The sequence below is a fragment of the Grus americana genome, chromosome 3 (assembly GCF_028858705.1).
Source record: "Grus americana isolate bGruAme1 chromosome 3, bGruAme1.mat, whole genome shotgun sequence".
Lineage (NCBI taxonomy): Eukaryota > Metazoa > Chordata > Aves > Gruiformes > Gruidae > Grus > Grus americana.
Window position 1 is genome coordinate 50934688 of NC_072854.1, and position 15147 is coordinate 50949834.

Below are 15147 nucleotides of genomic sequence, written 5' to 3' on the forward strand. Positions count from 1 at the left end.
GTACATTAACCTGACAGTTCTTTTATGCCTATTCATGTCTTTAATCTGTCAAGTTTTTAAAAAATTATAATACTGAAATAACATAAAAACAATCCAGTTGCCCATGTGAAAAGAGAAGAAACTTTTTGAGCAACATGTGACTTTTAATTACAGTAATAACACTTCTAATTGTAATTGACTGGTCACTCAGGCCAAAAATTGGCCTCATTAAATGAGATCAGAATCTTTACCACACTCTGCAGGATTTGCAAAGTGGAAAAGATAAAAAACTAGATCTTTGATTATTTTTGGCAGCATCACTAAACTAAAGTTTTTAAAGGAAAAGTAAAATTGTTAACAGACTATCTGAAGAAAAAACTTCTATCAGACATCTTACTGGCTTTCCAAGGACAATTAAGCAAGTGGGCTTAGAAAACAGAAAGGATTTTTCAGCTTCATCTTCATCAAAGATGTCTGCAAAGGGCTGAGTTTGTTTTTCCTCTTGTGAAGCCATAAATTATCTAAGCCTGAGAGAAAAAAAAAGGCATTTTATAAAATGCAGTAGCTTACATATGAGTAAAATGACACATACTTAAAAATGGAGCTGAATAATAATGTAATACAAGGTCAATCGCTTTGTAACAAAAGCTGTTATAAGAAGAAAAAGCATTTAGAGAACATACACAATGCACCCATTACTAAGAGAAGAGTTGCTTCTGAAAAATAAGAGGTTGTCAGAACCACTCCTGGTCCCCAGCTACAACTATATGGATGCTGATAATGACTTCCTCCTGACTCTCAAACTGCCTGTAGCTCTTTTTTAAACAGCATGTCATTATTTTATTGCCTTTTCCTTCCTGTGCCAATTGCCACACAGTTGTAACTTCTCTCTCGTCCCGGAAACGGACCGTGGCCCTGCTAAGCCTTTCGCTTGTGAGCTTCAGACACAGAAGAGCCCCATCATGGTCAATGGAACTACTTGCTGCGTCCACAGCTAGGTACACGAATAAGGCTTTGCAGAATTCCATCACAGTTCACGATGGGTTCTGTAATCCTCTCACAATTCCCAGCCCCTCCAGAACTGCAAGAGATTGCACACCCAGCACTACGCAAAGTGAAACAGAAACAAGTTTCTAATTAAGGTAAGCTGGAGAAAAAGATGGGGGGGCCTGTCAAAGAAATGGAGTCCAAAAAGGTGAGGAGCTTGAGGAAGCATGGTTTGAAGACGACGAAACAAAACCTCACTTATTTTAGGGGGCCACTTAAGTCTCACCCCTTCCTGCCTCCCCAGTCATTTTAAAATTAAAAAATTCTACTTCAGGATAAAAATCTGAAAAAGCTTGTTTTGAAACATCAAACTGAAACATTCTAAGACCCGATGAATGATAGGGACAGTATTTTAATATTAAAAAACCCCCACCACACGCAAACCAACCCTCCATTCCTCTCACAGAAACTCACTGGCTGAACTTCACCTGGCATTCCCGGCAGTTTCGCTCCTTGCCAAACGTGTACAATTACGACGCAATTTCCCAATTACAAAACCCACCCCAACCAAACCAAAGAAATAAACCAAACTTTCTGCCCCGACTAAATACCTGGCGGGGCCTTGTTTCCCCCCCTGCCCCGCCAGCAAGCCCCCGACCGGCAGCGCCAAGATGATCCCCCCGGTCGGCGCCCCTCAGGGACGGGGCGGGAGGCGGGGGGGGGAGGTGGCACTTACGTTGAGGGAGGGGACAGAGTGAGGGCGCAACGCCCGCCGCGCGCACCCCGCACCACCGGCTTGTGTACCCTCGTAACCCGGGCAACCGAAGAGCACCGCCCCCCTTCCCTTCGCCCCGCCCCCTCGGGAGGAGGATGGAGGCGGGAACGCCCACCCCGCGCAGGGAGGCGCCGCTGGGGTTCCTGCGGGCGGCACGGCGGGGAGGGGAGCTCGGAGCTGTTCCTGGTGCTGACCCTGTCGGTGGAGCCGCCCGCAGTGGCAGGGTGCGCCGCACCCCTCAACGAGCGGGGCCCGGCGGGAGCGGCGGCTGACGGCTCCGCCGCCTCGCCTGCCCCGGCGACCCGCGTGCCGCTCTGCCGAGGGGCCACGCGTGACGCGGCTCCACCGCCCCGTCAGGCGGCGGCGCAGGCGCTCTCTCTCGCCCGGCCGTGGGCGCGCCTGCGCGGTGGCGTGCCGGCACTTCCGGCTTCCACCCGTCCCGGCAGTGGGCGGTTGGGGTTGGTTCTGAGTCCTGTTGTGTGCGTGTGTGTGTCCCCTACTCCGGCAGGAGCTCGGCTGCTCCTTCGGCTGCTGGCGGGCAGCCCCCCTGCCCCTCCTGCCCCTGCCGTGCCTTGGGGCCGGGGTGAGGCCCGAGCCCTGCGCAGCCGCCATGCCGGCGGCGGCCGCCGCCGCCCCCATGATCAGCTCAGTGCAGAAGCTGGTGCTGTACGAGACCAGGGCTGTAAGTAGCGTCTGCCCCGCCGCCGCCGCTCCCGGGGGGCGGGAAGGAGCCCCACCTGAGGGCCCTCGCCCTGGGGGCTGCCGCGCCGTGCGTGAGGCAGAGCGGGAGGACGCCCCTGCGCCCTGTCGTGCTGCCTCGGCCTGCAGCTTGTCAAAAAACTTCCTTACCTTTCTCTTCTTTCGTTGGATTTTTTTTTTTTTGGTCACACATTCAAAACATACCAATAACTAAACAAGTTTTTAAAATTCTTGTCTTCACCGTGTCTCTTAAGCGAAGAGGTGGTTTCTGACCTAAGCGCTGTTAGCGTACGCAGGTCGAGAATCAGAGGTGACGCAGTGCTGGAAGCTGAAGGCCGGCGCTGGCAGGCGGCGGGAGCGGCAGCTGGGGCAGCGCCGGTGCTGCGGGCGGGGAGGTTTGGGCCCCGCAGTGCTGCTGCTGCTGCTCTTGGGGTTCGCTTGCTTTGTTGCGTGGCTGGCCTCGCTCAGCCGGGCTAGCGGTTCTGACTCCTGTACGCTGGTGAATTGAAACTAGGCGGATGAAGTTGTCCAGAATTAAAAAAGATTTGAATTAAGAATTTAAACAGCATGGCTGAAGTGGTTACCACCCACACCTATTTATTTTTTCTGAGAGATTTCGGTTCTCGTCAGCTGAATGGCTTGTGGAGCAACTTCCAGAGTTTTCAGGCTGACCTCTGGAAGTAAGCTGTTGAAGATTTTTAGCATTCTTTTGCAGAAACTGTAGGGATGTGCTATTCACGGTACATTTTGCCGTGGGCAAAGTGGACTGGAGGTTTGCCTGGTAATTGCTTCTTCAGCTGTGTGATGAGCATGCTCCTGTGTGAGTCAGAGTCCGATTCTTGGTGTCAGTAACCTGGAATAATATCACTGCATTTATCGTCCTTTAGCTCCCAATCAAATGTCTTTGCGTAGTTTCTTTTGTTTCGTAGTATGTTGGTTTTTCACTTGAGGTAGTTTTGGACAGGTAGGTATCATGGCTTTAAGTGCCACGATTAGCTCTAGTTTTAAGTTCAGATGTTATCTGTAGTGATAATAGAAAGATAGTTTTTACAGTGAAGTCAGCATAGCCTCTTGAAAACATACGAAAATGGCAGGTTAAAGCATGCAGGATTATTGGTACCAGTAAATTGAAAAATTGAGGTTACTCTTGCTTTCCAGAATGCTACTTTTTTCCTCCCTATGCATAAAGGAATTTTGATCGCTGCCTTAATGCAGCTTCCTCAGCATTGCCGGAAAACACTGTTGTTTTATTTTCAGCTAAATTATTGCTATATGGGAGAGTGCAGTGGGGAAATATAATTCCTGAATTACTGAATTTAGTTGATCTTGGCTGACAACTCATGCTACTTTTCAGGTAGCTGAGATTTGGCGCTTTGTGACTGACATGCACTGATATCTGGCTTACTTCTCACTGAGCTTTAAGACTCAGTTGCTGAGAGACAACCTGTTATTTACAGAGACAATATTTCGCTTTAGGGTTCTGCCAGCAAACTACAACTCTCTAGGCCTCTCGAGCTGATCCTGTTAGTTCAGGAACCACAGTCTTTCACATCTGGCTAGTGGCAGTTGGCAGCATCTGCCCAAACGGGCGGGTTTGCCCGTGCTTTGCTGTGTTCAGAATTCAGTAAGGGGCATATCCAGTAGTTCTGATCATGCAAGGAGGCCTGATGGTTTTGATCAGCTATGAGAGGTAGTGGTTTGTGGATCAGCATGTGCCATTTGAAATGTCTCAGCTCAGTAATGATGTCCCAAAGCTGCTTATTCAGTCACTTGCTGGGGGGTGATATAAAAGTAGTATTTCCTATGGTTATATGTTGTTACTAAAAAGTAAAAAACTATGCTACACTACTGCGAATTGCAGTCCTTTGCATTTTGAAATTCAAATTCTAGTCTCTTTTTTTTCCAAAGGAAAATGCTACAGGAATCAGTTTGGAGTAATTATTTGAAAAGGGTTGATGCCTTAATAAAATCAGACTTCTGGAGTTCATCTAGTCCAGCCCTCTGCTCAAAGCAGCTTCAACAAGAGCATGATGCTCAGGGCTGTGTCCAGCTGAGTTTTGAATATCTCCAAGTACGGAGATTTTACAGCCTCTGCACACAACACGTTATAGTGCTTGACCACTCTCATGGTTTAAAAAAAAAAAAGGAGGCAGGGGGATGGGGAAGAAATTCCATGTATTACATTGGAACGTTGCATGTTTCAACTTGTATCTGTTGCATTTTGTCCATCTGCTGTTCACCCCTCAGAAGAGCTTGGCTCTGTGTTATCTACACCTTCTTGTTAGATAGTTTCAGACAGCAGTAAGATCCTGCCAAAGCTTTCTGAAGGTTAAACAAACCCAGTTCTCTCGGTCTCTCCCAGTGCATCACATGCTCTGTCCTGATCATCTTGGTAGCTCTCTGCTGGAGTCACTCTGGTATGTCAACATCCGTCTTTTACTGGGGGGCTCAAAACCTGACTTCAGGCTTGATCAGGTCACAGAGAATTTGAGAGGGAAATTTGCTGTTACAGCTGATTCAGTGTCACATTGGGCTGCTGACAAAAGTTCCCACTTCTTCTCCCCAAGGAACTCCTCATGCAGCCTCCTTTGCATAAAATCTCACAATCACACAGTTGCCAGCTGTGACAGTTAGTCACTGATATGACGGAAGCATCACCCAGACATAAAATTGAATAGCTTTCTCCTGGTTCAGATTACTCTTTTGATTTCCCTAAGGCCATTTGCTTGCTAGATACAATGTGAGTATGTGGGACCAGGAGTTATATCAGATACGGAATAATGTGAAACTGTAGCCTAAGAGTCCTTGTGGAGTCCTTGAGTGGGCAAGGAAGGGATGACCGAAGTTTTCAGCAGTGGGTGGGAGAAACACGGCGCACACTGATCGTACTGCTTATTCCTGTAAAACCCCTTTGTGTTAAAGGAGGAAGAGGTGAAATTGATATGTTAAAGGAGGAAGAGATGAAATGGAGGTGGAAATGGTGAGGGAGGATTTTTTGGTTGACTTTTTTTGAGTGAAGAATTACAGTAGCATTGTTTAAGTCAAACAGGAAAGGCTCTGATAGCATTATTGGAGTCAAACAAGAAAGACTCCTAGAGGGGAGGAGAACTGAATTCACAGTGCCAATTGAAGCAACAGAAAGCAAAATTCTATTTTTTGTATTAGTGTTTAGAGTAGTTGCTGAGACCTACCTTTTAAACTGACACTTTGAGTCAATAAATACCATGGAGATGTGAATTGTAGCTCCTGTTTGTCCTAGGACATTGAGGGTTTGTTTAGAAGTAGTCAGAAAAATGAACTGAAGCAGTCGTATTCAGATCAATGCCAATTATCATTCATTTTATGCATATATTTACTGCTGAAATGCACGCCAGAGGGCAGTAAAGATATTTCAACAATATGACTAATGAGAAACAAAAGATATTTTCCTTTCTTCTTCAGGAGAAGATGGAACCTTTGTGTATCCCCCAAATGAAGCCCACCTGAAAGCTGTAGGTTAGTTCATTGGAAATTATCATCCCCCTGAGGTGGTGTGACGCTGAACAAGTCAATTTGTGCCATCTCTGTAAAGGCATATCACTTGCCTATCTTTCAGGATATTATGAGGCTTAATTAATGTTATTTTATTCTAATCAGGTTCTTCTACAATCTCCATCTCCACAGCATCCAAATTACTTGCACAAGCTTATTAAGCAATGTGACTAGCATAATTACCTGTAGATTTTTCTGCCCTCTTCCCTAGGGGAAATTCTGTGAGTTTTTTGAGGGTCTCTTTTTTTTTTTTTTTTTTAATATTTCCTTTCACAGGTTTGCTTTTTTAATGCTGAAGTTATTCTGTCGTCAAATTGGAGAAACTAATGTAGAAGATGATTTCATAGATAAAGCTACAGAATTTTTACTGAATTATGAAGTGCATTGCTTTATATAGATGGTTATCTGATGCATTTAAAAATGTTGAAAGTAATGAACAATCTACTGGGCAACCGTTAGCTATCATAATTTTCTAGCTAGAAGTGGCTGTGAGATTTGGTCTGTCCAGAGTGATTTCATTAGCAGAAGACAACCCCTCTCAGCTGACTGTTGCATTCCCTCTATAATGGCGTTCCAGGAATGACGATGACGTAATGGAGCAGAGGACAGAGTTGGGACAAGAGGAGGAGTTTACAGAACTCAGGAAAGCACTGTTTCTGTCTTGGATGTCTTGATATAGCGTCAGATAAATGGACAAAAGAATAGAGAAACTTAATCAACTGGTGTATGTGGGGTCTGAGACCATTCATGAGTACAGCAGATACTTGGTGGAATAGCAGTGATGAGAACACCGCAAGTTTTGAACAGTATATGCTGTTCAGGCAGAACAAAAATAAAGTTCAAAAGTGGTAGCACCACACTGCATGTGAAAGATGTACCTTCAAAGGTCTGCCTACGTTGTTTGGAAAAATATGTTTTATTTCTTTTGTCCTGTGTTGCCCTGGGTGTCGTCATGTAGTTACTAGATCAATGGGAGACGTATACTCTTACAGTATATTGTCGTGAATTCACTTTTCAGGATGGAATGGTGATGAGGGGTTTGTGGATAAATGGTCGCAAATTGATGTATTTAAATGTATTGGAAGGGTGAAGAAAACCAGATATTTTCTGCCACTATTTTTTATTTTCAAAGTGAAGTTTGTTATGGCCCTAAAACTAAATGAGTATTTTTCCTTGTTTAAAGTAAGAATGTACTTTGTAAGTATGAATGTACTGAACGAAGGGTGAAGATAAAATGAGTGACAAGAATTACATTATAAAAAAGGGAACAGTCGGTGTTGGGGTAGAAATAAAATTCAATATATTCAACATGCTGTAGTTGAAGGGTAGTATTATCTCCATCCTGGAAATTTGAAGGTGTAGGCATACTAAACAGTGGAATGACTGTAAATATTTTCAAGTTGTTCAAGTCAGGGGCGGTGCTGTGACGGGAATATCACAAGTGGAATATTTAATCCATTCTGAAGTCCTGCACGTAATTTTCTGTAGGAAAGTGATTGAAAATCCAGGTAAATAACATAAAATGCAGTCTAGAGTTACTAAGATGCTATCAGATTAACCTGGTGGTTTTGCACATTTTCATCTAAAAATTAGATGGCCTTATGTATTTAAACCAACTCCTTTATGGAGGTGCAGTGCCACAAGGAAAATCTCTGGCTTCGCTAATGGAAGAAGGGAGGTTAGTAGAGAAGTTAGTATGAAGTGAATAAGGAATCATCTTATAGGGTTGATTTGTTGGTTTTTTGGGTTTTTTTCAAATAATGGTTTTTAGGACCAATATACTTCAGCATTTTCAGTAATGTTATTAGCCCAAAATGTGGGTCAGCTCTGATTTAGAGTTTTGAAATGTTGCCAATAATGAGGATAATCAGATTACAAGATAGCAAGAAACAGTGACGACCCTTCGGAGTAGATAAAAGAAATAATTTGAAATGGAATGATATACTGTGAAACTTCATGCACCTTAGGGCAGATTACACACCAATAAAAGTTTGTTGAGAGTTTTTCAATTCAGAAGCAGTAGAGAAGGAGGATCTGGGTGTTTTAGCTGAAGAGCGGGAGGGAGGTTGAGCCGCTGATGAAGTACAACTCTGAAGAAGGCAGATGTGGTCTTTCGTAGTATGGTCATTAATGAGAAATACTAATGTATCTATATAATGAGACCTTGTATGGTACGTTGTGTACATTTTCTGTCCATATTCATTTAAGAAATAAGAATTCAACCAGGAACAGGTCCAGTAAGGTAACATGGGCTAGAGATGTCTTGGGAGGAGCAAAGAGACAGCAAGATTTCTTTAGTCTGTTGAAGTGAGTGCTGAGAAGGCATCCAATTACTTAAAGAATCATAGAATCGTTTAGGTTGGCAAAGGTCTTTAAGATCATCAAGTCCAACCGTTAACCTAGCACTGCCAAGTTCACCACCACACGTCCCTAAGCGCCACATCTACACGTTTCTGAATGTTTCTGTGTTTCTGAAAGCTTTCCAGCAGAATAGATGCTAAAGAGGGGAGAGGTATTTGGCTAAAGGAAAATGTATAGATTGATGATTAATAGATTTAGCTGAAAATTAGAAGGGAGAATCTTGAGGAACCCCTCATTGGAGCAGGAAGAACAAAGTCCTGTTTGGGACAAAAAAGCTTTGGTTGCCCTGGGACAAAAGGGAATTACCGAATGCTGTGGCTGTAGGATGCGGAGTCGGTAGCCATTCCTACATGGCCCAAGAGTGGTGCTTGGCAGGGTGTGTTCTTAAAATTTCTCGTCTTGAAAGAGCATCTTTTGAAGAGTTTCAGTAGATTACAGGAAGCAGGCTATTTTCAGGTACCTCTCTTTGCCCCTCATCATCTCTTCCTTTCTTCATCTCATTCTGCCAGTTTCTATGAGAGATGAAAGATAGATACTCCCTTAATTGCTGTAGGTTCTATAGAAAGATCATAGTAGAGTTTTCACCGTACCTTACATCTAGGTGTAATTATTTTTCTTCCCTTCTTTGGTGTAGTAGAGAAAAAAGGCTGAACCTATACTTTTTTTACCCTATTTAATATCTTGTTTATGCCTTGAAGATTTATGATCTACAATCAAGTTCAGTACTTATTAAAACTACCACAAAATTTGAGGAAGAGGCTTTTTCTTGCATAACTGTATGCCTGCTGTGAAGGAGGGTGGAGGTTTGATGGCAGGTGACAGCTCCCATTGCGCTGCCCGGTTAAGCATAATTTAAAGCAGAGCATTAATAGTGTGCTGATCCAAAGTCAGCGTTCACATGAAGGTTTCTCATCTGGCAACCCAGCGTGTTTCTTCGGTTTGACAGAAAGTGTGACTAGCACGTAAATACCTTCCTGTATCGTGTCCCCGCGCTGGAGCAGGGGATATTTCCTGAAGGAGCTGCAGCCTGCGGCAAGGACCCACGCTCCAGCAGGGAAAAGAGTGAGGTGGAAGGAGCAGCAGAGAGGAACTGTTACGTCCTGACCGCAAACCCCTATTTCACGCCCCCCTGTGCTGGTAGAGGAGTTGGGAGTGAGGCTGTGCCTGGGAAGAAGGGGTGGGGGGGGGAAGGTATTTTAATTTATCTTTGTTTCTTGCTATCAGAATCCATTCTAATTGTCAATAAATTACAGTCATTTTACCCCAAGTCAAGTCTGTCTTGCCTTTGATGGTAAATGTTAGGCAATCCCCTGTCTTTACCTTGACCCATGACCTTTTCCATCTCATTTTCTCCGCCTGGCCTGTTGAGGAGCGAGAGAGCAGCTGGGTGGGCGTCTGGCAGCTGGCCAGGGTCAACCCACCGTGCTTCCTTAGAGCTTCGTATTTTTAGACATATCCATTGGCTCAATGGGTATCTTTTGCAAGCATTTTGTGTAAGTTCCTAAGTGTTTTCTGTATGCTATTTGCAGGTTTAAAAATTGGCTGTATTAGTGTGCTGCTGTATTTTTAAAGTAACTTTTAGTGTATTTTAATTTCTTTTTCCCTGCTGATTAAACATGTTGCTTTTTAACTGATGAGTGAAGTAAGTTCTTTACAGTGCTAACGTTTCTTAATGATAATTAGTCTATACAGGAGTTCTAGATCAGGAGTTCTAAGAAGTAATCTTCTTGAAGAAAAACAAAATACTTGTGGGCAGAATGTTTGATTTCAGAACTATTAATCTGCCATTACAAACAACAATTTGTATTAAGTTTTTTATTTTGTTTAGACTCCTTTTAGAAGAATCTATTTTTATTGGTTTGACCAAGTCAAGAGCTTGATAAAGGAGGGTGTAAAGCCGTTCAATTAGATTGCTTTGGTTAAAAGTCAGTCCCAGGTGGAAGTGACTAATGATCGTTCCTATCTTGTTGCTTAGTGATAATTGTGCAATAAATTCAGCTTCAGTCCAGATCTCATAGCTGTATGATGCGGTGCTGTGGTTGGTAAAGTGCACTTATTTACAAGTTTCAGCAAAGGCCAAGGACAAACTAAACCTGGAAACAGCATGTTTCATCTCAGATGATGGTTGAAGGACTTCGGTAGAGTAGTACGAGGAAGTCTGCACAGTTTCTCCTGGTGTACTGTTCTGTTGAGAAAGTACTTTGTTGGTCAAGGTTGTCCATTTATCTAAATGCAGTGGTTTTGCTGTGGAGTGGAATTGTTCGAGATGTGGACAATACTTCAATTTATTCAGTTCAACTTAGTAATAAATGGAATAAAAGAATAAGGATAGAAACTCCCAGAAAGGTTTCTGTAGCTTACTTTTGGATTCTCATTTCTTTTACTGTCATGATTTCTGTTAATCAAAATAGTTGTAAATAGTACAGCACATTTTAGCATTGATTAATTTTGCAATTATATTACAACCTCAGAATTTAATTTATTTGGTGTTACATGCTCTGTGTTGTGTTGATTTGGTATTTTTCTTTATTCTTTCCTAGGATTCATGTGATGGCAAATTTAATTGCGGTACATGTCACTGATACGGTTTCATTTGTGTTGCATATCATCCAGTAAGACAGACTTATTTATTCGTTAGATGCATAAATTAGGTAGCAGAAGCAGCTAATGCTGAAATGTCTTTTTTTGTTTAATTTTTGCTTTGTTAGTTTTCATATCACCTTTATTTTCATTTCAGATTTTGAAGGTTGAGTGTGAGTTGGCATATCACACCATTTTTCGAGTAATTTTGGGATTGTTGATTGTTAGCCAGTCCTGAAAACTTCCCAAGTAGAAGTCTAATTTCAGGTTCTTAGTTTTCAGGACTAGTCCAAATTAAAAAGTTTTTGCAGATGTTTCCTTCTTTATTACTTCCACAAGAATATCCTCTAACGTGCGGTGGGTAAAGTTTCCATTTGCTAAACAGAGATTTCCCATTGCCTGGCTTTCTAAGAAGGTGGCTTCATTTATGTCTGTTTATGTTGGGTTTTGACGCTGTTCTCAACTGACCTTCCTTAATACATTACACAGCCTTGGTTTTTAACTTAATACAAAACTCCTAAATTAGTCCTTAAAGGACTTCAGAGAGAGCTTGTTAAGTACCATTCATTATGGTGGTTGCTACCATAGTCTGCAGATACAATTCTTACCTAACTCTGCTGCTGTTCTCAGCAGCAGCAGTTAAAACTGGCACTGTATTTGTGCATAGCTCGCTGTAGCAGCTGCCAAGCTGATGTGAATGATGCATTCCTCATAGCCCTTCCTTATGTTTTATCAGTCTATTAAAATGGAGAAGTATTCAGCTGAACTTCCTTAATAATAGCATTTGCAACTCTATATCCATCCCTCTCTCTTCCTGTGTCTCATGTGCCATGTTCCAATTTTAAATGTGGTCTTTGGTCCAAACTGCTGTTTGGACAACCATTTTAAAGTTACACTGTTCTATTTTTATGCAGGATGATTTGTCGGTAACCATAGGTGTCTTCTATAGGGAAGCAATTACGCTCATTGAATGAGCTGGACATGGAGGGAGATCACTTACCTGTATTGCAGTATTATCATAGACTCATAGAATGGTTTGGGTTGGAAGGGACCTCAAAGATCATCTAGTTCCAACCCCCCTGCCATGGGCAGGGACACCCTCCACTAGACCACGTTGCCCAAAGCCCCATCCAACCTGGCCTCGAACACTTCCAGGGATGGGGCCTCCACAACCTCTCTGGGCAACCTGTGCCAGTGCCTCACCACCCTCACAGTGAAGAATTTCTTCCTAACATCTAAATCTACTCTCTTTTAGTTTAAACCCATTACCCCTTGTCCTGTCACTCCACTCCCTGATAAACAGTCCCTCTCCAGCTTTCCTGTAGGCCCCTTCAGGTACTGGAAGGCCGCAATTAGATCTCCCCGGAGCCTTCTCTTCTCCAGGCTGAACAATCCCAGCTCTCTGTCTGTCATCTTATGGACTACTTAAAGTAATTTAGCTTTAATTAATTAACAATTTTGTACAAATAAAGAAGCAGCACTCTTAAAATGCAAACTAACTTATCATTTGTGTATTACAAATGAATATGATAGTTCCTCCTGCCCATTCACCTTCTGCTGCGTGAAGAAAAAGGTGGTATGATGGCATGGTCTAAGCAAGTGTCTGTCTTAGTGGTTTGGTGTCTCTTGCTGATGGGTGATACCAGCAGAAGAGCTCCATCCTCCATCTCTGTACCATTCAGTGCCACGCAGTGGGGACTCCGACCCACTCCCTGTCGTTATGATTTCCCTCCTGGGAAGCGCAGAACTTGGCACTAAGGGATCTCCTGCGAGGGTTCTCTGCGGGGGGCGGGCTGGGGAGCCTGGGCTGTGCCAGCAGGAAAGAGTTTCCTGTGCCAAAGTCCTGCCTCAGTGAGGGAGTGCTACGATGGTATATGACTTTCAAGGGCCTTCTTTACTATCATTTAGGAGTAAACAGCAGAACTTGGCATTCAGGAAGCACTGTAATGTCAGTGTACAAGGTGGAGCCAGGAGTTGGTGGTGTTTCCTTTTCTAGCTCTTAAAGTTAAGTATTTTATTTTCTTTGTTAGAGCTTGCTGACTATCTAGATGCTTTTGTGATTTGAAGGAAGCTGGAGAGGGCTTTAAGTTCTTTCACCTTAAGTATTTTGGCAGTAAAGATGTTTCTTAACATCTAATTGGTATAAATTATGAAATTCTGAGATTTGTGTGACTGTTATTGTTGATTTCTTCTCTCACATCTTAAATCCATGTGACTTTTAGAGTTAAGATCACATGTGCATAGATGCACATGAATTTGCCATGCTTTCCTACTAGGCTGAGCATTATTAATGAGTTACACCTTGCTGTGTGGTAGCATCACACTGATGAAATGAATTAGTAAAATGAGAGCTACTTATAGCAAGCCAGTCCTGCAACCTGTGCTTACTGTTAATTCCTCTAAATGTAAAAATTGATTTATGGTTTCCCTCAAATGAGCAGTGGGCACATTATATGTTTGTCTGTGGTCTTTCTTTCATATTTTAAATGAGAAATAAAGCTATTTCTTTAAAAAAAAAATAGTATTTTTAACCAGCGTGGCTGGTCAAATTAAACTTGAGTGTTGTGAAAGAACATTGGTAAGAAATCTATCATACTAAATATAAATAAAAAATGAAGAAACTTGCAGTACTGAAGTACTTACAATTTTTCTGTGTTTAGTATGGACTAGGAAAGACTAGTTGGCAGAAATAGCAATGGACTACAATATAGCAACAGTAGTTTTAGATCATGAAAAATTACAAACTTGTGTATATAAGCTTCTGTTAAATTTTACAAAGTAAATGAGAAGACAGTAATGGCTGGGGCAGGGCATAGCTGGACAGTGCCTGATGTAAGTTACAGATGTAAGTTACATTTTTTTCCTCTCTAAACAAGTTTTTACTTTTCTTCAATTTTAAATTTTTTTCCCCTCCTTGTACAGTGGAGAGAATGAGGTCTTTTAAGTTGTAAAGGTTGATTGCATACAAATGTACCTACCTAAGGTACTGATGTCTAAACCAGTTTATTAACAGTCCATGTGGAATATTACATATTTGATGGTGGTTGCAATGGATCTAGTCCAGTGTGGTGGGCTGACCCTGGCTGGACACCAGGTGCCCACCAAGCTGTTCTATCACTCCCCTTGTCAGCTGGACAGGGGTAAGGGAGAAAATAAGATGGAAAAAAACTCGAGATAAAGGCAGTTTAATAAAGCAAAAGGCTGTGCATGGAAGCAAAGGAAAACAAAAGATTTATTCTCTATTTCCCATCAGCAGGCAATATCCGGGTACTTCCTGGGAAGCAGAGCTTCAGTACACGTAGCGGTTGCTTTGGGAGACAAACATCGTAATAACAAATACCCCCTCCTGCCCCCCCTTCCCTCAGCTTTTATTGCTGACCAGATGTCATATGGTATGGAATATCCCTGTGGTCAGTTTGGGTGAGCTGTCCTGGCTGTGTCCCCTCCCAAGGTCTTGCCCACCCCCAGCCCACTGGTGAGGGGGAAGTGTTGGAGAGGCAGCCTTGGTGCTGAGCCAGCACCGCTCAGTAGCGGCCACAGCACTGGTGTGTTACCAACACCTTTCTACAAAGCACAGTGCTAGCAGGGGTGCTATAGGGAAAATTAACTCTATCTCAGCCAGACCTAATACATCTAGATAAATGACATTGTTGATGTCTTATGATACAATAGGCTTTGGTTGCTTTATCTTTTATACTATTCTGACTACTTTTTTTTTTTTTTTTAATGTAGCGGTATTTTCTCGTTGGAAGTAATCCTGCAGAAACCAAATACCGTGTTTTGAAAATAGATCGCACTGAACCAAAGGATTTGGTTATAATTGATGATAAGGTGAGTACCTCTCTATTTAATTGGGTTTTTTCCAGTTATTCCAAATAATACTGTCTATATTGGGCTGCATTTAAATATTACACATTTAATCTATTTCAACAAAGGTATGTTATAGAATCACAGAGTCATATAATAATTGAAGTTGGAGGGGATCTCTGGAGATTGTCTAGTCCTACCCTCATTCTCAGAGCAATGTCAACTAGATCAGGTGGCTCAGGGCCATGCCCAGTTGCATTTTGAATATGACTGTAGACTCCACAGCGTCTCCGGGTAACCTATTCCAGTGTTCAACTGTCCTCACAGTAAAAAAAGCTTTTTCTGATGTTCAAATGGAATTTCTGGTATTTCAATTTGTGCCCGTTGCCTCTTGTCCTTTGACTGGATGCCACTGAGAAGAATCTGCC

General features: G+C 42.7%; 2 protein-coding genes across 8 annotated transcripts in view; one reads left to right on the forward strand and one right to left on the reverse strand.

The window, feature by feature from the left end:
- Positions 1 to 3075, reverse strand: part of AK9 (adenylate kinase 9) — a 76826-nt gene extending 73751 nt beyond the window's left edge. For all 4 annotated transcript variants that reach the window (XR_008576401.1, XM_054820540.1, XM_054820541.1 and 1 more), the window contains exons 1-2: positions 2591 to 3075; positions 377 to 506 (exon numbers count right to left, since the gene is read on the reverse strand). Coding sequence is in view for 3 of the 4 variants with exons in the window: in XM_054820540.1 (XP_054676515.1) it covers positions 377 to 493 (117 nt within the window). In the remaining variant the exon portion in view is untranslated. The remainder of the gene's footprint in view (positions 1 to 376; positions 507 to 2590) is intronic.
- The window catches only part of FIG4 (FIG4 phosphoinositide 5-phosphatase), an 82799-nt gene continuing 69800 nt past the window's right edge, over positions 2149 to 15147 (forward strand). For 2 of the 4 annotated variants that reach the window (XM_054820544.1, XM_054820543.1), the window contains exons 1-2: positions 2149 to 2423; positions 14645 to 14743. In XM_054820544.1, the coding sequence (XP_054676519.1) occupies positions 2352 to 2423; positions 14645 to 14743 (171 nt within the window). In that variant the 5' untranslated portion in view covers positions 2149 to 2351. Of the gene's footprint in view, positions 2424 to 10872; positions 10945 to 14644; positions 14744 to 15147 lie in introns of all 4 variants that reach the window. The other 2 variants (XM_054820545.1, XM_054820546.1) reach the window with 2 other exon arrangements.